At 38.5% G+C, this 26,776-nt stretch overlaps 1 protein-coding gene across 50 annotated transcripts in view; it reads right to left on the bottom strand.

Annotated features, from left to right (window-relative positions):
- Positions 1–20,740, bottom strand: part of TTN (titin) — a 276,641-nt gene extending 255,901 nt beyond the window's left edge. For 42 of the 50 annotated variants that reach the window (XM_045163719.1, XM_045163748.1, XM_045163734.1 and 39 more), the window contains exons 1-13: positions 20,510–20,740; positions 18,215–18,318; positions 15,784–15,987; positions 14,063–14,350; positions 13,511–13,596; positions 13,172–13,416; positions 8,797–9,112; positions 8,072–8,224; positions 7,291–7,428; positions 5,678–5,809; positions 4,309–4,446; positions 3,573–3,710; positions 2,958–3,095 (exon numbers count right to left, since the gene is read on the bottom strand). In XM_045163719.1, the coding sequence (XP_045019654.1) occupies positions 2,958–3,095; positions 3,573–3,710; positions 4,309–4,446; positions 5,678–5,809; positions 7,291–7,428; positions 8,072–8,224; positions 8,797–9,112; positions 13,172–13,416; positions 13,511–13,596; positions 14,063–14,350; positions 15,784–15,987; positions 18,215–18,305 (2,067 nt within the window). In that variant the 5' untranslated portion in view covers positions 18,306–18,318; positions 20,510–20,740. The remainder of the gene's footprint in view (positions 1–2,957; positions 3,096–3,572; positions 3,711–4,308; positions 4,447–5,677; positions 5,810–7,290; positions 7,429–8,071; positions 8,225–8,796; positions 9,113–13,171; positions 13,417–13,510; positions 13,597–14,062; positions 14,351–15,783; positions 15,988–18,214; positions 18,319–20,509) is intronic. The other 8 variants (XM_045163775.1, XM_045163776.1, XM_045163777.1 and 5 more) reach the window with 3 other exon arrangements.
- Between the last annotated feature and the right edge of the window lie 6,036 nt (positions 20,741–26,776).

The following is a 26,776-nucleotide window of genomic DNA, read 5'->3' as shown; positions in this document are numbered from 1 at the left end:
TGTGCAATACTTGGAAACAGCATATTGCAAACACCACATCACCATGTCCATCAGCGCTGTTTAAAAGAATGCTGGAATATTTTATTAATGTCCAGTTTTCTGCTGCTGTGAGTAGAACCTAGATTGCATCTGAAATGTTTTTCAAGTGTACTACCTCTATATATCTGTTCAAATGGTAAATGATCTGAACCATTTAATATATAAATGAGGTATTTTTGAGATGAAATTGGGCCTTTAGTGATCACAGGCTTCATCCAGCTCTCCTTCTAGGAAGCCACAAACAACCTAATCTGCCTTGAAGAAGGATAGATACCATTTTCACTTTAGATTGCATCTTAAACTGTAAGATACATGTGAGGATTAGGTGGTTTAAGTTAATTTATCTGGTTGTTTCTTTTTTCAAACCACATGGGCCATAAATTGACTTTAATTTTACAGATGTTTTAAAATGTTACCATCTTCAACAGATTTATATTTGTTTATATAAATAAATAACTTTGCCTGTAAAATGATTATATTTACATTATATCTCATTTGAATCTTTCAACCAGACTATGAAATAAATTGTTCTATTTTAATAATGAGAAACCTTAGGTTCAAAGAAACTGTCACTCACCAACTGACATAGATGAATGTCATTCTTAATTTAAAACTTATGCAAAAAAAGAATCTTAACTATGGTAAGATATTTTAAATTGGGGAAGCATTTATATGTTTTTTCCTGGGTTAACATATTTCAACTCTATATACATATGCTGGTGGACCTATACCCTCATTTTGGTGGACAATCACAAATGAATATTCTAGGCTGATAGCCGCTTTTATTTCTTTCTGACTCTAATATCCCTCATATTTTTCTAAACTAGATAATCAGCAAGATTTGGACTAGAATTGGAGATCTCAATTCCTATCAATTTAAGCTGAGAATAATTAGAAAAGTGTGATTTAATCTGACTTTTCACAACTAGAAATGCTGTTCCACTGAAAGAACTGGACTGAATCTAATTGGCGCTAATGTTCTGTTGATCAGTTAAGCAATTAAATGGAACAGCAGGAGCACAGTGATTCCTGATAGATGAAAAGTCAGGAGAACTGATGATGAAATGGGATGAAACAATGCTTTTCACCTCCACTGCATCAGTTTTCATCTCCTTAGGAAAAAGATGCATTTGTTCCTGCTTAATAGCAAATCCTTTTCTAGATCTTGGCAGTGTGGCTGATTCAGTAGATTTTGCACTAGTAACTATTATTTTGGGTGTAGACATTTTCTTAGCTTCCATTCTTAGGTAATTTTAAATAACGAAAATAAGATAGTCAAATTTGTGGGATTCAGAACAAACAAAATAATGAGATTATGTTACATATTGGAATTTCTGATGTCAATGAGACTTCGAAAAGGTTGATATGCCATTCAAAATTAGACTTGAGTGTGGAGTAAACGTCACTCAGTCATGGCTGACTCTTTGCAACCCCATGGACTATACATATAGTCCATGGAATTTTCCAGGCCAGAATACTGGAGTGGGTAGCCTTTCCCTTCTCCAGAGGATCTTCCAAACCCAGGGACTGAACCCAGGTCTCCCACGTTGCAGGCAGATTCTTTACCAGCTAAGCCACCAGGAAAGCCCAAGAATACTGGAGTGGGTAGCCTATCCCTTTTCCAGGGGATCTTCCCAACCCAGGAATCAAACCAGGGTCTCCTGCACTGCAGGCAGACTCTTTACCAACTGAGCTATGAGGGAAGCCCAATATTAGACTTTGGTAATGTTTAACAGCTGATCCTAAATCGTGTCTTAGGAAAAAACCCAAAGATGTAAACGTAGAGAACAGCATTGAGGGAAATACAGAAAGGAATGTTATGATACTAAAGAGATTGAAAAGCTTTAGTTGCTAATATCCAGTTACTATATTAGCAATGAAGAATAAAATTAGGTGAATAGTTTACTCAGTACCCGAGGCATAGATTTATGGGAAGAAGGTTAATTCATGGAAATTTCATAGCCACAAATAGATGCTACAAACAACATTTTCATAGCTTGCGTGTGTTTATTCTGGTTGGATAATTGCTTCTCAAGATTGTAATATTGCATCTTGTTCAGTGTTAGTGAGAGTGACTATAGCAGGCACTATGATTTCCTCAGCTTCTTTTCTCATCTGATATTTGCAGAGAGAAAAAAGATAAAGTTTCACATGATGAAAATTATAGGTTATTTCTTAAAATAACCCCATACTATACAACGTAAGATACCGAATTTATGAACCCCTCAAAATCTATATCTTCTTAACAGTAAAATTCATCATTTACATATATATATATATTTTTTTAATGTCCATGGCATTTCTTAAAATTAGCCTGCATGAAATTTCTTTTTTTCCCCATTTCCCATGATTTCATGTTTTATTGTGGTAAGTACACCTAACATGATGTCTACTCTTTAAACGCATAATATAGTATTGTTAACTCTAGGCACAATGTTGTTCAATAGATCTCTAGAACTTACTCAACTTGCATAACTGAAACTTCATACCCATAAAATCAAGAAATTAACACATTTAAAAGTGAAAAAAATATATTCATAAATTGACTACCTTAACGAAACCCCTTTTAGTTTTGAATAGTCCATGTGTACAAGTCTAAAGATAAAAATACTATAATTTTATACAGTCTGCATGCAGTTTCCATCATCAACTTCTGGAGAATTCTAGACATTAATAATGAAAAGTCGAAAATAATAGTAAAGCAGTCAGTGAGGAAAGGATTATGTAGTAATATTAACAATAATAAATAATTTGTTATTTAATTTTCCAATTGTATAACTAAAAATAAATTAGGTTAATAGAGTCTCATAAGAAATTCTGAGACTTGGTATTAAAGTATTATAATAGAGGATTTCACATGAGATTTAGTATCAGTGTATTATAACAGGGGATTTCACACTTGGAATAGCAATAGTCACCTTTCCATGAGTAACTTGGATTTGTTCTTGTCTAGTAGCCATTTCTTCTCTAGTTCTCAGTATTGTTTCTTGTTCTTTGGCTTTAGCAGTAGCAACTGCTACTGTAGACAAGGCAGTTTTCTCAGCTTCCTTTCTCATCTGATTATCACAGTAAAATCAAGTTTAAATTGCACAGGGCTTTAGACGAATATGGAATGACCCTTCCCCCCTCTTAGTGGGGATGCAAGACGAAGTTATTCAGGGTTAACTACACAAGAGAAGTTAACTTTCACTGGGGCAGTGTGTGCACACACTGACTGGGAATCACAAACTTTAGAAATGTTAACTACAAAAAAAAAAATCTCCAGATGATTCCATATATTGCTTTCTAGAAATCAGGCTAATCTTCATGCAAAGGATAATGGTGAATAAAATGAATCACAAATGTTACAGATGAATGAAAATCAAAGGTGCAGATAAAGATAATGAGAAAAAGTCATACATTCACTGTGTGGTTTTTAGTTGGGGATTCAAAAAGGAAAATACAGATTAATAATTCATATCACATCGCAGTTAATGGTTTACTCGAAATTAGTTTAAAGATGAACTTTTCCCATCTTGAATATCTGTATTCACCTTTTCGTGAGTTACTTGAACTTGATCTCTTTTGGTAGTGATGCCTTCTCTAGTTCTTGATACTACATCTTGTTCTTTGACTTTGGGTGTGGCAACTATGACTTTAGGTACCACTGTTTTCCTAGTTTCTTTCAATATCTGGTCATATGATTTGGAAAAAAAAAAAGGGTGAGAAAATGATCATTAAATTTAATTCAGCTCTATTTAAAAAAAAGGTAAGTCAAAGTTGAGAAAGGAATTCCGAACATTTCTTCCTACTCAAGGACATTTTGTCATTTGAGTTGCTTTGATCATCAATATTGTTTTATTAGTAGCAATATCAAAGTAAGTTCAGTCTAAAACAAAAAAAATATGATGAGCAATAAAAGGATGCATTTTTCACATTATTCTCATAATTTATGAGAAATGCCAATAGAGCCATCAATAACACATAACTTTGCATTATATCAATTGACTTGTACACTGGAATCTTCAATAGAGACATGTTAAATATTAAAATGAATTATAATATTATATTAGTAACAATCCAAAGGAAATACGAAAGTTAGGAATGAAAAGTGGTGGTGAAAGCTAGACAGATAGCAAAAGGTTCTTGAGAGATTGTGAAGCTTCCCGTGTGAGTTATAAGAGGAGGAGAAGGTGATAAAGTGATCATTTTAAGACCCAGGATGAAAATGTAGGTGGCTTGTAAACGGAATGAAACAAGAGTGAATTTCACACCAGCAAGAACTGTCACCTTTTCATGAGTTATGTGCATTTGATCTTGTTGTGTGACAATTTCTTCTTGGGCTCCCAGAATTGTTTCTAGTGTTGTGGGCTTGGCAGTTTCAACTACCACCATGGACACAGCAGCTGTCTCAGCTTTCTGAATTATCTAATTTTCAGAGTAAAGTAAAGGTTTGAGTTTCAAAAGGCACAGGAGAAATGGCGAGTTAACTTTGTAACATTCAGGAGGATATAGAATGCTTAGTGGTGAGAGAGGAACTACCATGGTTCTGTTTTAAGGGCCTACACTTGTGTTTAACACCCAGAAATGGACTTCTTTTCTGCCCACCTGCCCCTTAGTAAATTGTCTTGCAAACTGAAAAGTCCTCATCTTTGAGATATATTGACACATTAGGGAACTTAGTGAGTACTCAGGCAAATGGCTAAACAACTACGGTTATTGAACTTGTCAGTTTATCAGCCTTGCAATGGCAACAAGGATTTCTATGCTCTTGATTATGCAACTTAGGTTCTTGTGCACTCAAACTCGCTCACTCACTGTAGGAGAGAAAAGTTCATTCAATGGCCTCTGACCAGCCTTTTAAGTCTGAGTTGCACCTTTTAAAAAAAGTAGTTCTGAGATCAACAAAAAGCTTGAGATTAAGAGACGCTGGCCAAGTTGGAACAACCTCAATGTCACTGAAATCTACTTGAACATGAAAGAATCTACTTGAACAAGAAAGGGCCTCTGCCTAGATCCTTTAAAGCTTGATTCAATACATGGGAGAGAAGTTTGATTTTGGTGACATTGAGGTTGTTCCAACTTGGGTCTATGTCATAAAACCAGCAAACACGTCTGGGTCACTATTGATCAACCAGGAATTCACTTTTTTTTTTACAAGTACTGGTTTTCCCTGATGTTGAAATTCCTCACTTTCACTTGATATTTAGTTGAAGTGTTTATGGCTGGTGTATGTGTGTATGGGGGGCGGGGGGTGGATATGCATGCATGTCTTACAACTATGTAAAGTTTGTGTGTTACAGGTTAAGTGCCCAAGGGCTTGGGCTATGCATGGAAAAACTGATTGTACCAGTGGATAACTAGGCTGGAGTGATCACTATCTTCTGGTTAAGTGTGTTCTAGAAATGTCATTGACGTGCCTCAAACTATTCTAGTCGATAGATAATCTTCTTGAAACTGATCATTTGAGTGGAAAATTATGCAATGAGAGCAGAATTTCCATCATGAAACAATTTCAATACTAGACATAGAGAAACAACAAAAAGAAAACATACACAGAAGATTCCTCCACTTAGAGGTTTTGGTTAGAGGGAACATGTAGCTATCTGGGATGTGATATTTGTCAACAAATTACAAGCATTTACAAAACTGGACTTACTGTTTCTTGAGTTATTTGTTTTTGTTCTTGTTTTGTAGTAATTTCTCCAGTTATTTTAGTTTCTTGTTCTTTGGCTTTAGCTGCGGAAATTACTACTTTTGGTACAAATGCTTTTTCAGTTTCTTTTCTTATCTGAAATCAACAATAAAAACAAACCTTATTGTCTGCTGGTCTCTAATGAAAGCTGACATAATGTTTAATAAATATAACAAAATAGGAAATCAAAGAAGTCCTTTTCCAGATGCCCACTAAATGAAATGATCTTTTTCATTAATAGAGCCATGCTCTTTGTCTAAACCATAAGTTAGCTGCTCAGAGAAAAAGAAATGGATTCAACACCCTTTGCCTTGAATTAGAGAGCGTAGTCTTCTTTAAAAAGACTTTCAATTTTTATAAATGCGCATATGGCAGTATTATTCTGTGCCACTCAGTCATCTAAAGGAAATCCTAGAGCATAGGCTATTAGAATGGAAGACTTTACAAGTACTACTGTCTGATTCTTTAATTTTACAAGTGAAAAATCAAACATAGATGATTTGTAATCCACATTTATACAATATTTTTGCATTTGCTTTGAAAAACGTCCTAAATATTATGAAGGTTTGGAATATCAAGACTTAACCTTTCTAAAACTGAGACATTATGGGGAGAACACTTTTGTCCATATTCCGGGTAAAATGTTTTCCAAACCCTTGTGAGTTAAGTTGCTTCAGTCGTGTCCAACGTTTTGCAACCCTATGGACTATAGCCTGCCAGGTTCCTATGTCCGTGGGATTTTCCAGGCAAGAATACTGGAGCGTGTTGTCATTTACTTCTCCAGGGCATCTTCCCGACCCAGGGATCGAACCCACGTCTCTTAAGTCTCCTGCACTGGCAGGTGGTTCTTTACCATTAGTGCTACCTGGGAAGCCCAGAAAATATTGTGTTTGGATCTGGACACCTAAGGTGTATGCGAGGGGAAAGTGGGGTACTTGGGGAGCAGCAGTTTTCCCCATTTTCCTCTTTGTCATTTTCAGCCATTATTACTGAAATTCAGGATCTCAGGGTTAAAAGAGGCTTGGAAGTTATCTTCCCAAACCACCCAACTGACAATTGGCAGTGTTGGCCAACAGCCCTATCAGGTGGTCTTATCTAATCTGCTCCTGAATGCCTGCAATCACGAGGCTGTCTTTTTCACTTTTTGTCTGGTCATTTGACCTGAGAGGGCCAGATTCTCCACCTCATTTCAAATCCATGCTCAAATGTTTTCCCAAAGACTCAGGAAGCAGTTGCAAAGCTATTTTCAAAGCACTGTGGGTTCGTTGTCCTTTGCCGCTCCTCCCAGTTCCTGCTTCCGCATCTGCTTCTCCCTCCCTCATAGTCTCACAGGTAGTCGGTGCATCTCCATGTCAGTGAAGAAGAGACCCCTGCTTCCACTTCCAGTGTGTGTTCCCGGAGCCCCCTCTCGTCTACACAAGGGAAGCATCTGGGGACTCTAAGAGACTTTGGTATCTAGTACCCAGGGACACAACCATGTTGCCCACAAAACAACACCTTTCCCTGTAAACAACACTATCTGGGTTGACACTGATATCAACAGCAGCAACGATTTCATATCAAAAAACCATCTTCACCTGTTCATGAGTTACGTGCACCTGCTCTTGTTTTGTCGTAATTACTTCTCTGGTTCTGGCTTTTAATTCTTGTTCTTTGGCTTTATCGGCGGCCACTACCACCTTAGTTACGGCAGTCTTCTCTGCCTCCTTTCTTATCTGATTTTCATAGGGGAGAGAAAAGAAACACTGTAATGTGCCTTATATAAAAAGGTACAATGATAAATCAGGATAAAGACATAAATGTCACACAGGAGAGGATAAGCAGGAAAGCTAGAGAGATTTTAAACTATAACAGAAAATCTATTCAAATACGAGGTGGGAAATTATCTTGGATTTATAACACCTTCCAGCCATGAATCAAATGTCACATAGGTTTTGAGGAAAGTAAAAGCAAAGCTCTTTAGGGAAAGCTTAGAGAAACGTTAACGGCAGCCCTCAAATAATGGCTTCCCTGCCTGGATCCTGGAAAGACTGAGCTCTGGATGGACCATTTTGGAACTACAGCTCCAGGTGCCGGGTACCTTGTTTGCTCAGCTTAACCTCTCAGCCACCCTTTACTCGTCTTAACTCAGGAATGCCCCTTGTCTGACCTCCTGAGAGGTACCTCTTACCTGCCAAGCTGCCTGACAGAGACCTGACACCGAGTATTTATATCCTGAACACCTCTGGTGTCAGACCACCAGCTCAGAATGTCCTAAAAGTCTGGGCCATGGAGGGCTCAGCCCTCAAAACAATCTGAACCCTAGTTCAGCCTGGGAAATCTGCACACAGAGCTCGGTCTGCGCGGCCCCACGCCCACCTGTTTGTGAGCAGGTTGGATGTGCACGGCAGTCGTGGTTGTCCTCTGAGCAGTCTGCTCTACAGCGCTGATAACTGGTTCTCTCACTCTGGCCATATCAACAGCAGCAACAACGGTGGCAACAGCTGCACTTTTGTCAGCTTCTTGTTTCACCTGGATTGGCAATGAGCAAGCGTATTACTTTCTGAAATGAAATGCCTAGTAGAAACTGCAAAACACAGTGGAAACGAAGTCATCAAGAGTAAAACAGACATGTGCATAAGCACCTATCACCGCTAAGAGAGATATGGTATGTATTGCTAAAGTCTACATTTATAAACATCTCACAGAACACAGCTTTTGTGGAGCTTCCCGGGTGTCCCTGGTGGTCAAGTGCCCGCCTGCCAACACAGGAGACATAAGAGAACTGGGTTCGATCCCTGGGTCGGGATGATTCCCTGGAGGAGGGCATGCTAACCCACTCCAGTATTCTTGCCTGAAGAATCCCATGGACAGAGGAGCCTGGCGGGCTACAGACCATAGGGACGCAGAGTCAGACACAACTGAAGTGACTTAGCATGCATGCACGCAGAGCAATTTCAGAGTATAAGCCAAATTTGGTTTTCACTTTCTGTTGTATTCTTATGTTCGTATGCATCTTCCTTCAACCTATACAGACTGTTTCATGGCAGGATTCTGGTGGGAGAAAGCAGAACAGGAAAGGAAGGAGGAAGCTCCAGCAGTACCTCTGCAGCCCCAGCAGCGACAGCTTCTGCTGCGAAGGTAGCGCTGGCGGCGGCGCCCGCAGCTCCGCTGATGGTCACTTGCTCCTGGATCCCGTATCTCCCTTCCCATCTCTCCTCTGTCCTGATCTGAGTAGCACTGGTCACCATGGTCTCTCTCATCTCAGCCTCAGAGGAAGCCACGTAGCCCTCTTGCTTCCAAGGGGGAGGCACTTCAGGGCCTGGGGGCATGGTGGGTGTCTGAGCCTTCCGGACGAGTAAGGGAGACTTGACGGATCTGATGGGGGATGTGGAGATCCTCCCCGCTGGAGACACGGACCTGAAAGTCAAATGGCAGAGGTCAAAGAGTGCCAAGACAAGGAACTCCTCTCTGGGTCATTAGATTTGAATGAAGGAAGAGAAATCTGGAAGTGTTCAAGGCAGGGTTTTAAAATCCATGGCTCCGCATTGAGCCACGTACGGATCTTAACCTATACAGAGACAAGTAATGTACTTGAAAGTAATTTGTTTTAAATTTCAGTGAGTCTTATTCTCATCTGCTGTAATTCTGTATGAGAATTTAATCCTAAAGAATTCAGTGCCCTGCCCTACCGTTTCATGTTTAGAAAAGTCAAGACAGCAGAAGGTGTTTCCTCAAAATACAGTCAAAGAAAGGGCACTGGGAATATGGTAACATAACTCTAAGTTTCTCTGTAGTCCCAATTCTGAGGGGGAAGGGGATGTCAAACAGGTGTTGAAGGAAGCAAGATTTCTGTAATCAACATGCTTGTGCAACTTGAGGTTCAAACAAGGTAAACCCTTCTCATTTTCTTGTAAGACTTCCCACAGCCTTCATCATGCCCATATGCTTTGTGAATTGCAAGGCTTTCAGATTAGTCATTTTGCAGAATTCTAGGGGTATAGCTGTGCTTTGGAAACTGTTCTGGTCCAAGTGTGGTGCTCTGCTGTCTTAAATATCCTGTATTTGTTCACCCTCACATCCTCATTGTATTGTACTCTGAACTTCTTTTGAATATCCTTAGACTGGATAATTTGAAACCTAAGGATTCCATAATTCCTAGGTGGCTCAGTGGTAAAGAATCTGTCTGCCAATTCAGGAGACTCGGGTTCAATCCCTGGGTTGAGAAGATCCCCTGGAAAAGGAAATGGCAACCCATTCCAGTATTCTTGCCTGAGAAATCTCACGGACAGAGGAGCCTGGCTGGGGTCGCATAGAGTCAGACACGACTTAGTGACTAAAGTAAGAATTATATAGTTTTTGGTTAAACTGATAGTTTCTTCCAAAACAGTTTTCATCATTTTTTATTTGTGTTCAAATGCAACAGCATCAGCTCAAGAATCTGGGTACTGAATAAAGCTATCTACAGTCAAAAAAAAAAAGACAGCTTCTAATTGACAATAATAATTCCAGGCATCAGTCAACTATTTTAAGATGAAATTTTTCGTAATTTAATTTTTAATTGATAGGGTTTAATATACTTTTCCCTCTAGGTGGCAGTATTGCCTTATCATTGCATTTAACTACTTCTGCATACAGGAAAAATGTTTATAAATGTATTCTGACATTACATAGGGTATTTAACTTATATCAATCATAAATAAAACAATTATTCTAATTAAGACTCAAGGTACAGTTGATATATACTCTAAATTGTAGAGTAAATTAACAGTACATTACAATATTGACGAGTTTCATGAAGAAATGCTTAATCATTTTCTTGAAGAAGGGTTTTTTGGGTGAAAATCAATTTACATTTTATAAATGGAGTTGTAATCAACAAAAGGGAGATCTAGGGGAACATGTCTCTATTTTGAAAGTGACTGCCTTTGAACATAACAAAGACCAGTTTAGAATAATGTAGGGTTTACACTAATTGAAGAAAAGCAAAGTGACATGTATTTCCAATTTTCGACCTATGTCTTGTTCTTGCTGTCCTAGTAAAATGGGTCTAATTCAAATACACTTAAAGACATGATTAGCATGACATGAATGATTAGCAGCAGGTTGCAGGTAAGCCTGTAACTGTGAAAATCAATGTAATTTGAGTCATTATAGGAAAGCGCTTATTTCTGCTCTTACAAAAAATAATCATCTGGTCACAGCGAGATATAATGCACCTTATTCAGTGAAATACGTTTGCCTTACTTTACAACAAAAATCAAGATTCAGGAAATTGTCCATCCTGGATAACCGTTATTTTCTCCAGAAATTGACATTTTAATTTCTTAATCATTTTAAAGTAAATTTGGGGGGCTAAATAATTGAAATTGCTATTAATGAATTCTCAGTACTTCTAAGACAGTCAAAACGCTCCACAGAATCAGGGAAACTCTGTAATTCTAAATGACTCTTGGGCTTGGATTAAATATATGGTGAGGTTGTTATCTCCTTCAGAAATCACATTTGGCCTGTCTTGTGATTTTGTGGTGTGAAAACTTGGAGTTAGCCTGAAACAGAACACTTACTTGATAGCCAGACACATTTTTAAAACTGAGCTTTTTGGCCAAGGCTTCACATTAGTATTTATCAGTATCTTTACTTTTTAAAGTGGGCACTATAATGAAGACTGGAAAATATCTAGCATTTTCCCATATATTTGCTGGACATTGACATTGCCTCTGGTATGAAATACTTGGTATTTTCCACTTTTTTCATTTGTGTTGCTTGCTTTTCCTTTAATAATTAGTTTGTGGAAGTTCTTGATACATCTGGTATATTACAGCTTTGCCATGAAATGTTGCAAATATTTCTCCCAAGATCTACTGTTTGTATTTGCTTATTTCTTATGGGGTCTTAGCCAGCATCAACATGTTCAGTCGTGTAGGTTATGCATGGTTTGTAGACTTGTACCATTCACACTGAAGGCATTGTATGTTTGCTTTAAATATTTTATGGCAGAGGCAATGACATATCTTGAGGAAGAGGCATCCTTAAATTTTTTTTAACAAATGCACTATTTGGTGTAGCAATGATTTTGCCATATACAAATTTTTGTTTTTATGTAGTTGAATCTGTAAACCTGTTTTTAAAAGCTCTGCCCAACAAATGTTTTCTCAAATTTTCTTCTCATTTTTCTTGTTTTTTAATTTTTTTAAAATTTAGCTCTGTGGTTAACATGAAACTTATTTTGTAAATGGTGAGAGATACAGGTTTACATTTGTTTTCTCCCAAATGGATAGCTAATTGGGCCAGCATTCTTGTACAAAATATTCTTTTCCCCACTGAACTGAAAAGTCACTTGGATTAAAAACTGAATTTCCTGGGTACCTGGATTAATTTTTGGATCCTCTGTTCCGCTTCCCCATGTATATTCTATTTATTTACCAATATCACACTTTTTGATGACAGTAATGTCACAATAAGTTTGAATATTTTTTGAATCAACTATTAACTTATTCTTTTAAAATTTTTCTTGGCAGGGAACTTTCTCTATATTTAAAAAAATTTAAATTGGTCAAGAAACACTGTTTTAAAAAAAAAAAACCCCACAAACTTCCCCCTTTTACTAGTTTATAATATTAAAAAAAAAACCAGAAAACACCACAGCATGTTAAGCTAAATCCCAAAAGTTCAAATTTGCTATGGATAGTTTACACTTGCTGATATAGTTTCTGAGTTCTGATGATACATGCTTACTTTCTAAAATATCTCCATATTAACTAAGCAAAGAAATCCAGCTTATATTCTAGATAAAATAACATAAGCACATGCAAAATATTTAGAGGGTTTTACTTACTATTAGAGCATAAGAACATTTGTATAACTCATATTTAGAAGATTCCTTCAACTAATTATCTCATTGAACCCTCACATCTTGAGATCATTCTTCCTATGATTCTCTATAATTTACAAATGACATGACTAAGACCTTAAGCAATTTAACTTCTTTAAAGTTCTTTAACGTCTGGTCACCTATTTAAAAAATTAGGGGTGATACTTCTTAAAGGTTGCTATGATTATTTGATGAGATAATATACACAGAGTGCAATCGAATGTCTGACAGAGAAACTGGTCAATATATATTAATATTTTATTATTACAATTATTCTGTAAGTCACATTTTAGCCAGTGATCAAGAAGACTGAACCCAGGGCTTCCAACCTTAAATTCTGTGCTCTTCTCATCTCACTGTGCTTTCTCTTAGCTCCTACAGCAGATATTGAATGGCATACAAATAAGATTGTAGAATTACAGCTTATAAAGTTTTCCAATTTACCCATGGACAGTAAAGATTTGTGAAAATCATAAACGATATCTTTTTGGTTTAACTCTTTTTATCACACACAACATTCCTTATTCCTTCCTTTTACATCTCTTCTTATCAGATTAAACCTAATTAAAATGCATAATGACCTGATCGCTCTTAAAAGGCTTTACCTGACAGGAGATGGAGTCGGTGCCCGCACATGTCTGACAGGGGAAGGGGAGTGTCTTATCGGCGATGGGGACTGCTGTCGAGCCAACTGTGCTTTGGCAGCAATGGATGGTGGTGTGGGAGACCTTGATTTTGGTTTAGGAGGTATCCTGGGAGGTGTTTTATGTGGCAGCTGTTGCCCAGCGGCACCATCTATGACCATCTCAACTGCTGCAATTGATCTGGCATCAAAGTGGGCCTCAATCTTCTGCAAAGAGAAAAACAAAGACCATGGTGAGGAGAAATAGTTGGCGACGCAACAATTTAAAAGGCAGTATATATAGTATATATTTCAAGAAAACCTTTTCAATTCGAGTTTGTCGTGTTTCTGAAATCTGAGCAGTCGAAACAATTGTCTTTGTCCTTTTAGCGGGTACTACTTCTTCACCTGTAGGAAGGCAAAGACAAATATTTAGGAGGGAGCACAAGGACCCAGTTTTAAAGGGGTTATGTTAATTCTGACTACAAAGTCAATAGGATTTTCTAGGTATCCCAATGGGGAAAATTGCAGTAAGATTTTGATTTTGTATAAATAGAAATTAGGTTTAAACAATGAAAATATTTATTATTAGATATGAGTTTGCTTAGAATCCTTTTGAAAAGTTTCATTATTTGCCAATAATTTGAAAATGTAGATGACTTAACTGAAAAACTTTCCAATTTCTAGTGGCGTTAAAAATTACAGATTGCTTCAGTGATTCTAAACTCCTCCTTTTCATGGGTATTGGAAAGCCAGCTTTGATTTCAGCTCACAGTATTCCATGACCTCAGAGGGGAGGCAGGTGGACCCCTGGTCCCACTCGGTCCTAAATGTCCCCTCTCCCGCCTCCTGTTCCTCGACCTCCGGGGCATACCTTGAACCAGTAATTCGGCAGTGGAAGTAGCTCTTCCAACGCTATTGGTTGCATTTACTGAATAGGTGCCAGAGTCTTCTGGGTATGCTTCTGCAATCAGTAAGCTGTAGAGTTCTCCTTCTTGTGAAATTTGAAAATCAAGGGAGCTCTGGATTTCGGCTCCGTCCCGGTAGAACCTCACCACAGGTGCAGGGATTCCAGTCACTCGCACTTGGAGTCGCACTTGGCTTCCTTGTCTCACAGTCATGCTCTGCAGCCGTTGCGTGAAGTTGGGTGGCGCTGTCTCCGCTGCAGCAGAAGGGTAGAAAATCAGGACCAGTGCCAGTGGGGGTACTCCCAACAAGCTATTTTTAAGTAATCACAGCTTTGTTTCCGAAACCAGGTCATGACTCGCTGACTCAAACATCCTTGACTGTCCTTGAGCCCAGCTCATCCATCAGATGACCGCAAGCGTGGAGCCAGGAGGTGGCAGAGGGCACCCACCACCATACTTTATTGTTTTGTTTAGCTGTTCTAGGTCACCACATTTTAAAAATGTTATCATGTTATTATATTTTTAGGGAATTTTTCCACCAGTTACTCCCAACTTCACATCCAGCACTTTTTAATATGTTAAGGTAACTTTACATATTTCAGTAGGTTGCATTAAAATAAATTCCAATGGTTGGTTTGCTGGATGTACCCATAACTTACAGAATCATTACATTTTAATTTAAATATAAAACCCTAAATTGGTTCCAACTTAATCAATATTCAAGTAACTCAAATATTTACTTGCATTTAAAATGTTAATCCAAACAATGACATGCTTTAATGTTAGTTATGCTACAGAAAGCGGATTTTTAAAATTATGTTGGAAGTTTTTAATAAAATAAATGTGAATGGTGAGTGGGATTAATTTTGACATGTTTTTGAGTAATAAACAATAGCAGATGCTGTCAACCTTGTGCATTGTCCCTTCTGAATTTTCTGGATAAAAGTTAAAGTTCATACCTGATGTTCCTTCTGTTTTGGTCAATGATAGCCCTATACTTAAACAGTGCTAAATACATAGTTTATTGGATAAACATATGTAATGCTATGTAGTTCATGAAAGATATTGTTCTGTAACATGTAAAGTAGTGTGATGTTCTGCGTATTGATATCTTACAAAATAAAGGATGGAGAAGAATGACAGGGGCCATAAAGATTGGGTGGTAACTTTTATGGGGAAACTGTGTCATGCACTTGAATCATAAATTTGCCCTTTTTCTATGCTTACAGTGCAATTTTTTGTAGAAATAGAAAGTAAATGAAGAATTATTAAACACCATAGCCTAGAGCAGTACTTCTTAAATGGGTAGGCTGTGGACCACTAGCGTCAGAATCGCAGGTGCCTGTTAAAGTGGGAATTCTTGGAGATACGCATATTTCCTTAGTAGCTGCGTACACAAGGCTCCAAGCCTTTCTACTTGCTCAGAACACAATTTTTAACATGTCCTTAGCCTACTTTTAGGTGCTTGATACATGCATAAAGGAAGTCGTTCTCAGCCACTTTTTGAGGAAAATTAAATTCCACAAGACAAACAACTTTGCTGTCAATGCAGCGTCCGGGGAGCCCTGCTCTGGATTCCAGCTGCTTGTGCTCTCACTAGTTTTTGGTGGACAACCCCCACCCCAGGTCCTGGAGAGGCCTTCCGGGCGGCGTGTTTTAGGGGATGGCCAGGACCCCTCCTGCCTACCTGTCACGAGAAGCTCAGCAGTACTAGTCGCTTGTCCAGATCCATTGGTGGCTCTCAGGGAGTATCGTCCACTGTTGGCTTTTGTCACGGCGGGGATCGTCAGTCTAGCGCGGCCATCGCTAAAGGAGATCTGCACGCCGGGCAGAGTGGAAGTAGAAATCACCTGGCCATCCCTAAACCAGCTCACCTCAGGAACTGGGAAACCTAGGAAACAAAGAATTCATCTTTATGTCTGGGGCACTGCCAAGCCCTCCATTCTGTCCCGTTATGTCCACTCCCTTATCTTAAACCACAAAAGCGATCCAGAGTGTTATGCTATTCCATGACTGTGAAAATTTGACAGCTGTGTGAGAAAAGTACAAAGTTGCAGACCATTAGGAAGGTCTGTGGGTTCACACAGAGGCCAGCACCTTCATTTTACAGGGGAGGAAACTGAGGCCAAAAAAAACCTCAATAATTCTTTCACGGTCCCTCAGCGGGCAGTGGCACACAGAGGGCTAGAACTGCCATCACCTGCCCTCCTGCCCAGGGGTCTGTCTAAGACGATTTAATAGACAGCATTAAAATCATAAAAGATTTATTAAGGTGAAGAGCCAAGGAAATTCTGAGAAAAAAAGTGACTGCTGTCCTCATCAAAAACAAATAAAGAACAAAAGCAGTAAAGGGATCTGAAAGTTCAGCTTAACAGGCACAAGAGGACACGCTCATCTCTTTACCTCCTCTGCGGTTACGGGGACACAGTCTGCCTGACCTCTCCTGCCTTTCAAACGCGCTTCAGTAAAAATGCCATGCTCATACAGTAAGAGACGAAGCTGAACCCAGTCTTTCAGAACAACATGGATACTTGGAGTTGCAGGTAAAAAAGTACAGTTCTCTTTACCCACCATGGATCGTGGCACTAGGGACTACATGTATGCGGTTGGATGTTTTAAATATACTAAAATTCTGCATTCAGAAACATGAGGCAAATTCAGAGCATGGTTTACTCTGCCTTTGGCATGAAGGCGGATGATCTCTTTCAACTGAGGAAGTGAAGATGAGCAAGAGAAAGTTTATCTTGTTGTCTTTACATTAGTCAATCTCTCATTGTGGCCGAGTGAATAGTTTATTTGATGAATTCATGGGTGTCAAATATTTTCAGTGGTGTTTTCCTAAGAATTCTATTAGCATAAAGTGTGAAGGAACAAGAAGCTTATGAGGAAGCCAGATTCCATTACTCCACAAGCAGGTGAACTTCCCAGTGAAGCTATATGCGATTTGCTTGTTCAAGAGTTACTGAGTGTTACAAGATGAATAAGCAAATTATTTGGAAGTCAGTCAGAGTTTGTCACGTATGAGAAGAATTGAATGGGAAACCGAAGAATGATTATGATATTTATGTCAAATCATATGATATGTCAAAATATCACATACGGTATTTGTGTACTATAAAAGTGTTACCCAGTTATGAATAAGATTGGCACATAAAATATAAAACAAAATGTGGAAAGAGAAAGGAAAAGGAAATCTTATTTTATATCTTTATTATAAGCCATAAAGTTAAAAAAAAAAAGAGGACCCATGCACCATGGAGGTGCATCAAGCATCTCCAACTTTTAATTCATATAATCTTACATAACCAATTATATTACAAAAGGAGAAAATGTGGATTAAATAATTCAGATTATTTACAATATGGTTCATAGACTACCACCATTCTGTCACATGATGACAGGTCCCAGAAATCTTCCATTTTCAAAATCATCCTTTAATTGAGTTATAAAGAAGAAAAAGAAGGGGGGAAAAATGAGACAAAAGAACTTTCTATTAAATATAATTCTAGGGTTAGTGTTTGTTTCTTTTTAATACGTGAAACGAGTGTCATATATTATTTTGGAGTTTCATTTCAAAATGACTGGAAAATCTTTTCACTGACTAGAGATTGAGAATAAAAGAATGAAATACTTAGGAGTTAGCTCATCATTGAAAGTTCTGCCTTTGAGAGAAGTCAGTGGTCTTGTGATTTTCCATGTGAAACCACAGAGGCTCAGGCACACGGAACAGTCAGCACCAGGCTGCTCGCCCGGTAGCTCCATGACCGGCCCCTATCAGTCCGGAGTACTTGGCTTCCAGTCTGGCTCTGCAGCTGAATCCAAATATAGAATGACCAAATTTGGTCCTACTCAGAAGCTGGATTCTGACAACGGTTTTAATCCAATGCTAATTATTTTGCTTTGTGGAATTATAAATATGCATAAAACATTTTCTAACCATTATACTGTCAGATTTTGTCAGCACTCTGGGAATGGTATACTCTTATAATGACCCTTCCATAGAGTTGGGCCAATTTCACAAAGTGAAAGCAAGGCTTAGGCTTAATGTTGACTCCTACAAAAAAGTTAACAGAGAGGAGGCACAGAAGACAGAGGAACATGCGAATGTGTGAGCTTACCACTAATGTGAGCCTCAAAGGTTGCGGTACTACCCTCCAGTACCACAACACTTTGTAACGGCTGCGTAAACGTCGGTGCTTGAGTTGCCATCTTTTCAGGCACTCTGGAAAGGAAGAGAAAAGAAGTTAGAGGGTCACAACTGAGGGCCATTCTGGAGCTACTCTGTCGACGGCAAAAACACACATTTTCCAAATGGGTTGCTTCTCAGATCATCTGTGGGCCCAGAGTGTTCTCTTTGGTGGCTTGAATTTGGCTTCTGAGTTGATCTGCAGCTTAACAGAGTAAGCAAGTCTAAGGGGAGATGGAGGAAAAAAATTGAAGAGAGCAGAGCAAGGAATGTATGCTAGTGGTCAAAGAGGGCAGTTCAGTCTTATGAAAGGTGAGAAACCTGGGAGAGAGTCAGGAGAAAGGGAAAGCTGGAGGAAACTAGGGATCATGACAAATAAAAGCAAACGTGTGAAAAGTATAAAATGAATCTTTGCATCCCATCAATGTCTGAAGGAATTATTTTTTTAAAATGTCCTTCCTCCCAGTATTTTTCACACACTGTTATTTACAAAGTTGACACAGATTCAGGCATTATGAATCTAAGTAATCCAGGTAAATGTTTGAAATCATAACCAAAACTAAAAGTTTAAACTTTATAATTTCTTTCCTTATCTGAAAAGTTTTGGAAAGCTTTGTCAACTAAGCACAAACCCTCTGTAGACAGCATACTGTGCTTTTTATTTCTTAATATTTCCTCATATTGTAATTGCTCACTAAATGTTGCTACTGCTGAAGTAAATATTCACAAAGTTTAAATTTAACTGAGTAGGCCAAAATTTATTACAGATCTGAAAAATACTGACTTGAGTTCTTAATAAAGAACAAATGTCCAGAATGCAAAAATGGAAGGCTGAGTGAAGTGTAGCTGAAGTGAAAGCACCTATGCTTTTATAGCACAAATATTAAAAAAAAAAATCAAAGAAAATAACATGAAACTGGCAGTTAAGTTCTTTTCTTAAGTGCAAGAAAGTATTTTGCCTATTAGTTTTAGATTATGAGAAGCATTTTCTGATGTATAAACACCTTCTTATTCAACGTCACTATTCCACTATTCTGACATAAAAAGCAGATTCTCAGCTGTCAACTGTTTCACTGCTACTGTTCATACAATTCTGTATTAATTAAAAGCTTATGGAGCAATACTTTTTCTAGTCATAATTACTGTCTTGTAACTTTTTACTTGAGTTAAAAAGAAAATAAAACTAGAATTCTGAGATAATAACATTTATATTTGAAAGATTCTGATAATATCCAAAAGTTTTTTTTTTTTTTTTTAACTATTGCCAAGAATTCCTTAGTGTAGCATATTCTCTTTAGGACACAAAAACAATTTTTTGTGGCTCACTTTTTCTGTTTCCAAGTGAGTGCATCTTCTAAAAATAGCTGTATTCTTGTACCATTTATATACTTATATATTTATAGGCATTTACAGTTAGTCATCTAATTTCAGGAATATGAGAAATCAAGGCATAATTTGAAATAAGCCTCTAAAACACTACTTCTTGCCCTTAACATCAAACATTTATTTCATATCATATAATTTGATAATGAGTTAAATTAAAACACATAATGAAATTCTGAGTGTTTTAGAAAACAATTATATAGCTCTTCTTGTTTTCAAAATTTCTAAATACATTGCAATTAACTGACCTAAAGGGGTCTTCTATTCCCATCATTTAGGTAAATTTGTTGCTTTAGCACTTGGTCTTGAGAGACCTTTGTCTAATTAGGGCTGAAGGTAGGCATCTAAAATGTCATGCTCCCAAAATAAACTCTTCAGCAGATGACTGACAGCAGGCAAGTGTTCTGTCACCGCGCTGCAACTGATACCTCAGCAGTTGATTCCCTTAAAAAGTCATCGGGTGTAGCTGATACCACATGCATTTTATCAGAGCTATTCTTGGTGTGTCTCACTTTATCACTGAGTAATATAACCTTGAACATTCTTAACAAAAAAAAGTCTATAAAAGAAGCAAACATTTTACATCATTTCAGACATCAACTTTTAATACTTTGAGAATTAAATACTTTTAAACAATTTGAATCACTAACTGCTGATATGCTAAAACGTTGAACTTTTTAAAGAAAAGCGTTCACATATTTTAAAACAGAAGTTAAAAGCAGAGTGGATAGCACCAAGTAGTCCGACAAACACCTTTATAGGCATTGAGCACACAAAGCTAGTAGGGAACTAGAAACTAATAAGGACGGGCCTCTACGAATAAGAAAGAAAAGATGCTGCTCACCTGATTTCTCAGGAGTGCCCAAAAAGGGTGGGACTAAGCCCAAGGTTGCTTCTGAAACGACGTCCTATTTAGAGTTGGTTTTTTCGACCATCTCCAACATGAATCGGTGAGCCTCTAACTTAAAAACAAAACTACACAGTCACGACTGTGTAGTTTTGCTTTTCTATGCAATCCCTACACCCGAGGCGAGGCTGGGAATGCACGACTGCTCAAGATCCAGGGGCGGGTCGGGTCTTATATTTGCCACATCTGCTGCCAGCCCCACGTCTCAGGGCAGGGCGCCGGCTGATTGGCTTTCCGAGGAAAGCATGATGGGAGCGGGGCCTATTTGGTAGTGGCCCAGACCACCTGTTCTTCTGATTGGCAGTGCTAAGTTTAGCATCTCAAAAGGGGCTTTACCAAGGAAACAACCGTACTTAAAGAATAACTCTGTTGAGGCCTGGGGAAGAGCCCTTGTCGCCCATGATACTATCTGAAAATATGAGTCCGAGGAGAATTTTTAACAATAGAAAACACTTGAGGGCAATTATACAAAACCAAACCTGAGGGCTCTGCCCTGAGTCAGGTCCGGTGCCTGTTCCCTTCCCCCTTACGATCAACCAAATGGACCTGTCAATCATCACAAACAGATGAGGGAGTTTATCTCATGCATAAGACTTCACCCTTTTTTTTTTTTTTTTAAAGAATCAGTGTCTAAAAACCTCAGCAATGAAGAGAGTTAATTTATGCTATCTTCTCCAGAACCTACTTGTGCTTTGCAGAGTTAGGCCAGTGTTAATGAGCTGTGTGTTACAGCCCTGCAAGAAATAACAGTTGAAAGACAAAATCTGAACCTGGCTTAAGCTTAGCCTGTACATTGTAATGATTTCTTTTTTCAGATTCCTTTTTTTTCTGGCATTAATATTTACAAATATACATGCACTGATCCTTACTGAGTAGCCAAGTGTTTTGTTTAAATCATCCATAGGATTCTTTTTCAGGCACATGAAAGCTGCCTTACTAATCTCTGGAGTTTGCTGTTACTAATGGGAAGTAGTTAGGAGATGATATAGTTGCTATTTTAAGACTGAATTTAATTTCAAGCAAGAGATATTTCAAATACAAAAGAGCATACCAAAAGAGCTTTATAATAGTTCAGCTGAGAGATTTGTAAAGCTTCACTAAAAGGGAAGAAAATTGTCTTGTTGATAATAAAAAAGACTTTTCTTAATAAAATAGACTAAAATTTTAAATTTTAAGTTAAGTTTATGTCTGTAATTAAAATGTCCCCTGCTGTGGAAGGCCATGCATTAGATTTTTCAACTTCCTGAGTTGTGATTAACTTATTAACAGGGCTTCCCTGGTGGCTCAGAAAGGAAAGAATCTGCCTGCAATGCAGGAGACCCAGGTTCAGTCTTTGGGCTGGGAAGATCCCCTGGAGAAGGGAATGGCTACCTACTCCAGTGTTCTTATCTGGAGAGTTCCATGGAGAGAGGAGCCTGGCGGTCTACAGTCCACGGGATCACAAAGAGTCGCACACGACTGAGTGACTAACACATTTGAACTTATTAACACAAAACAGCACTAAAATATACTGGACAACTTATGTAATATAGTTATATAGACAAGGTGACATATTTAAACATTTGTCTTATTTTCTTAAGCGATGATATCCATATTGCTGGTATTACTTTTCCCACTATAGATGCTATCTGCCAAAATCCTGTTTGACTGCTTTATTCAGAAATAACTAGTTTCATGTTACATATAATTCCCAATTACAGACTATGTTACAGGAAACTGGCCAGTCATAAAGCAAAGCAAGACTAGAAATGTCATGTGATCGTTCTGATTTGCAGTGTTCACCAGCTGGTTATCTGTTTAAAATGTGTTTGTGCCTGTGTGTGTATGGTGAGTCTGTGTATGTATATACGCTCTTAGATTCACTTGACCTAATGTGAAGCATGTTAATGTGTTGTTAGGTTTGCTAGAACCAAAATCAAACCACTTTAATTCTTATGGGAATTAGAGGGAGTGAATAAATAGAATCTTGAAGTGTATGTCATTTTGACCTGGTGCAAAACTGAGAGTTCAAGAGCGGGGAAAGTGGACCATATATATTATAGACGTAAGGTCAGGTGTTTTCCAAAGGTGCTTATCTATTCACTGTTGTTGGATGTTTTTAGACTTTGCAGCATTATCAAGATACTTGCCTTTTGGCATGTCCATCCTTATATGACATTCAGAGCTAAGAAGGAAGGAAGAAAAGAAGGAAAGGAAAGGAAGAAGAGACCAGTAGGTAAAGAGCTAATTTACTACTCTGGCAAGAGGCCATGTTATTGGATTAGTGAACAACAGTGGACAATACATGGTATTATGGTAAGCATTAGTTTTAAAATGAAATCTTCCATAGTTGTAATATAGTAAGCTATCCCAGTGGAAACTAAATACTACTCAGATTGGGGGAGCTTGCTGATGCAGTAAGATCTTAATTTATCACCCTAACAGTGGAGAGGAGTCCCAAAGATAAGCCAAAACAGCTGATAATTCAAATATAATGCCTACTTAGTTTTGGAATGCGTGGGGTGATTCGCTTTTTGAACATTATAGTCAAGGTTACTCAATAAATAATTAAGTATATGCTCAGTGCTGAATAATGTGCTAAATTATTATAATTTGGGATTCTATCATTGCTTATTTACTCAACAAACATTGCTTGTTGAGTGGTGACTTTTGCCAGGCATTGTGCTAGACGATGGCTAAACAGTGTTGACCAACAAGAAGTTCTGGTTCCTGTACTTTTGGAGATTATGGTCCATATAAACTCCTAATAAATTCTAAGTATTCTACAACTGAAACCTGGACTAGGATGTGTGTAAAACTCAGGTAGTATCTCCATCTACACACTGTGGTTGTTGTCAGACTTTATTTATACTCCATAGGACAAGTTACCAAAGGAAGGACTTACTGGGGGTTATTTGAGAAATGAGTACAGTTTTTAAGGCTAATGTAAGAGTCATTTCTGACAGAAAAGAGTAAAACTGATGTCTCTTATAATCCATTAAATTTGTGTGTGTGTGTGTTCTTACTGTATTAAACACAACTCAGGCACTGGGATTATAGCAATGTGTGCGACAGAATCTCTACTCTCAAGGAGTCTGCATTTTAGCAAGCACAGTAATATCTAGTAATAGGAGATCTATAAAGTCCCTTCCACTCATAAAGTGTTTCAAAGTTGAAATATAGGCTTATCATTGAGCTATTTTTACATAAAAAAGTAGAAAAGCAAATTCAGGAATTGCATAGGAAAGAATGTGCTGACCCAAACAACCCATTCTGATGGATTAAGATCTGTGGTCCTTGAATTACAAAGGCAGGCAAAGCTACAGCAGAGACATGGGAGCAAGGAAGTGCTGCTTGAAATTCCAGACTTCTCTGTCTGATATTTTACTACCTCTAGTTACCATTGCTGGAGAAGGCAATGGCAACCCACTCCAGTACTCTTGCCTGGAAAATCCCATGGACAGAGGAGACAATGGCAACCCACTGCAGTACTCTTGCCTGGAAAATCCCATGGACGGAGAAGCCTGGTGGGCTGTAGTCCATGGGGTCGCTAAGAGTCGGACACGACTGAGCCACTTCACTTTCACTTTTCACTTTCATGCATTGGAGAAGGAAATGGCAACCCACTCCAGTGTTCTTGCCTGGAGAATCCCAGGGACGGGGGAGCCTGGTGGGCTGCCGTCTATGGGATCGCACAGAGTTGGACACGACTGAAGCGACCTAGCAGCAGCAGCAGTTACAATTGCTTTAGGAGTAAGACTGAATTAACTGGCTTTCTACAATTGTTTACAGGTGTGCTAATAGTCATGCACACATTTAATGGCAACTTAAGTACAAAAAGTTTATTTTAGACACGTGTGGCACTTCTATCAAAATAAGAAAGATCAAAAAGTTATTGTGTTTCTTGATAGCCCTGACTCCAGGGACGTGTGGCATTTTACTCTCACCCTACACGGGCTTAGGCAGCTCGCTTGAATCTCAGAGTCTCAGATTTGTCAGTTGTAAATTGGGGATTATAATATCTACTTCAAAGGGTTTGGGGGGAAGATTAAATGACAGAATGAACATGACAGGGTTCAGGACAGTGAGAATGTGACAGATTATAAGCATTTAGTTTGTTTGCTGCTGCCAACCATGACATAAAAGAAAATCATTTCTGTGCTTGGTAATATTAATTTAATACATTATCTACCCAGCTGAATATCCAAAATAGTGTTCTCCAAGGAATCTTTGAAAAATCTAAAAGTTAGCTCATAGAAACACATCTTGTCTTTCCCTGAAGGATCTCAGAAGGTGACATGACATTTATATGTGGAATTAAAGCAAAACTCAAGAACTTCTGGTATCTTAAAGAAGAAATCAGCTGGGTTTCTGGAAACTTGGCACAGGAAACCTTAAACCAGATCAAATCCAACCACAAGCAGATGCTCACAGGTGGTGATATTATTGTCAAATAATAAGCTTTACATACACCAAAAAGAGATAAGCTTATTTTATCCAGTAACTACTGCAGGCACAGACCTAAGGATTAAGGGCTCTTTGGGGGCCAAAAATGTCTTTGGAGATGAAAAATAAGTTTTGTTCCAAAAAACATTGCAAAAATGAAAAATAATAGATGTTTATCACATGCCTACCAAAAAAAAAAAAAAAGAAATATTGGCTCTGCATTTTAGTAGTTAACATGTCTTTTTTTGTTGGCAAGTGATCAGTTCATTTCAGTCACTCAGTCATGTCCAACTCTTTGCAACCCCATGAACCACAGCAGGCCAGGCCTTCCTGTCCATCACCAACTCCCGGAGTTCACCCAAACTCATGTCCATCGAGTCGGTGATGCCATCCAACCATCTCATCCTCTGTCATCCCCTTCTCCTCCTGTCCTCAATCTTTCCCAGCATCAGGGTCTTTTCACATGAGTCAGCTCTTTTCATCAGGTGGCCAAAGTACTGGAGTTTCAGCTTCAATATCAGTCTTTCCAATGAATACTCAGGACTGATCTCCTTTAGGATGGACTGTTTTGATCTCCTTGCAGTCCAAGGGACTCTCAAAAGTCTTCTCTAACACCACAGTTCAAAAGCATCAATTCTTCTGCACTCAGCTTTCTTTATAGTCCAACTCTCACATCCATACATGACCACTGGAAAAACCATAGCCTTGACTAGATGGACCTTTGTTGGCAAAGTAATGTCTCTGCTTTTTAATATGCTGTCTCAGTTCAGTCGCTCAGTCATGTCTGACACTTTGCAACCCCATGAACCACAGCACACCAGGCCTCCCTGTCCATCACCAACACCCGGAGTCCACCAAAACCCAAGTTCATTGAGTCAGTGATGCCATCTAACCATCTCATCCTCTGTCATCCCATTCTCCTCCTGTCTTCAATCTTTCCCAGCATCAGGGTCTTTTCCAATGAGTCAGCTCTTCACATCAAGTAGCCAAAGTATTGGAGTTACAGCTTCAACATCAGTCCTTCCAATGAACACCCAGGACTGATCTCATTTAGGATGGACTGGTTGGAACTCCTTGCAGTCCAGGGGACTCTCAAGAGTCTTCTCCAACACCAAAGTTCAAAAGCATCCATTCTTCAGTGATCAGCTTTCTTTATAGTCCAACTCTCATCCATACATGACCACTAGAGAAACCACAGCCTTGACTAGACGGACCTTTGTTGGCAAAGTAATGTCTCTGCTTTTTAATATGCCATCTAGGTTGGTCATAACTTTCCTCCCAAGGAGTAAGTGTCTTTTAATTTCATGGCTGCAATCACCATCTTCAGTGATTTTGGAGCCCAGAAAAATAAAGTCTGCCACTGTTTCCACTGTTTCTCCATCTATCTGCTATGAAGTGCTGGGACCGGATGCCATGATCTTAGTTTTCTGAATGTTGAGCTTTAAGCCAACATTTTTACCCTTGTCTTTCACTTTCATCAAGAGGCTTTTTAGTTCTTCTTAACTTTCTGCCATAAGGGTGGTGTCATCTGCATATCTGAGGTTACTGATATTTCTCCTGGCAATCTTGATTTCAGCTTGTGCTTCATCCAGCCCAGTGTTTCTCATGATGTACTCTACATATAAGTTAAATAAGCAGGGTGACAATATACAGCCTTGACATACTCCTTTTCCTATTTGGAACCAGTCTGTTGTTCCATGTCCAGTTCTAACTGTTGCTTCCTGACCTGCATACAGGTTTCTCAAGAGGCAGGTCAGGTGGTCTGGTATGCCCAGAGTT

The sequence above is a fragment of the Bubalus bubalis genome, chromosome 2, assembly GCF_019923935.1.
Source record: "Bubalus bubalis isolate 160015118507 breed Murrah chromosome 2, NDDB_SH_1, whole genome shotgun sequence".
In the NCBI taxonomy this organism is placed as follows: Eukaryota; Metazoa; Chordata; class Mammalia; order Artiodactyla; family Bovidae; genus Bubalus; species Bubalus bubalis.
Note: the sequence above shows the minus strand (reverse complement) of the source record. Positions and strands in the feature narration are given on the sequence as shown.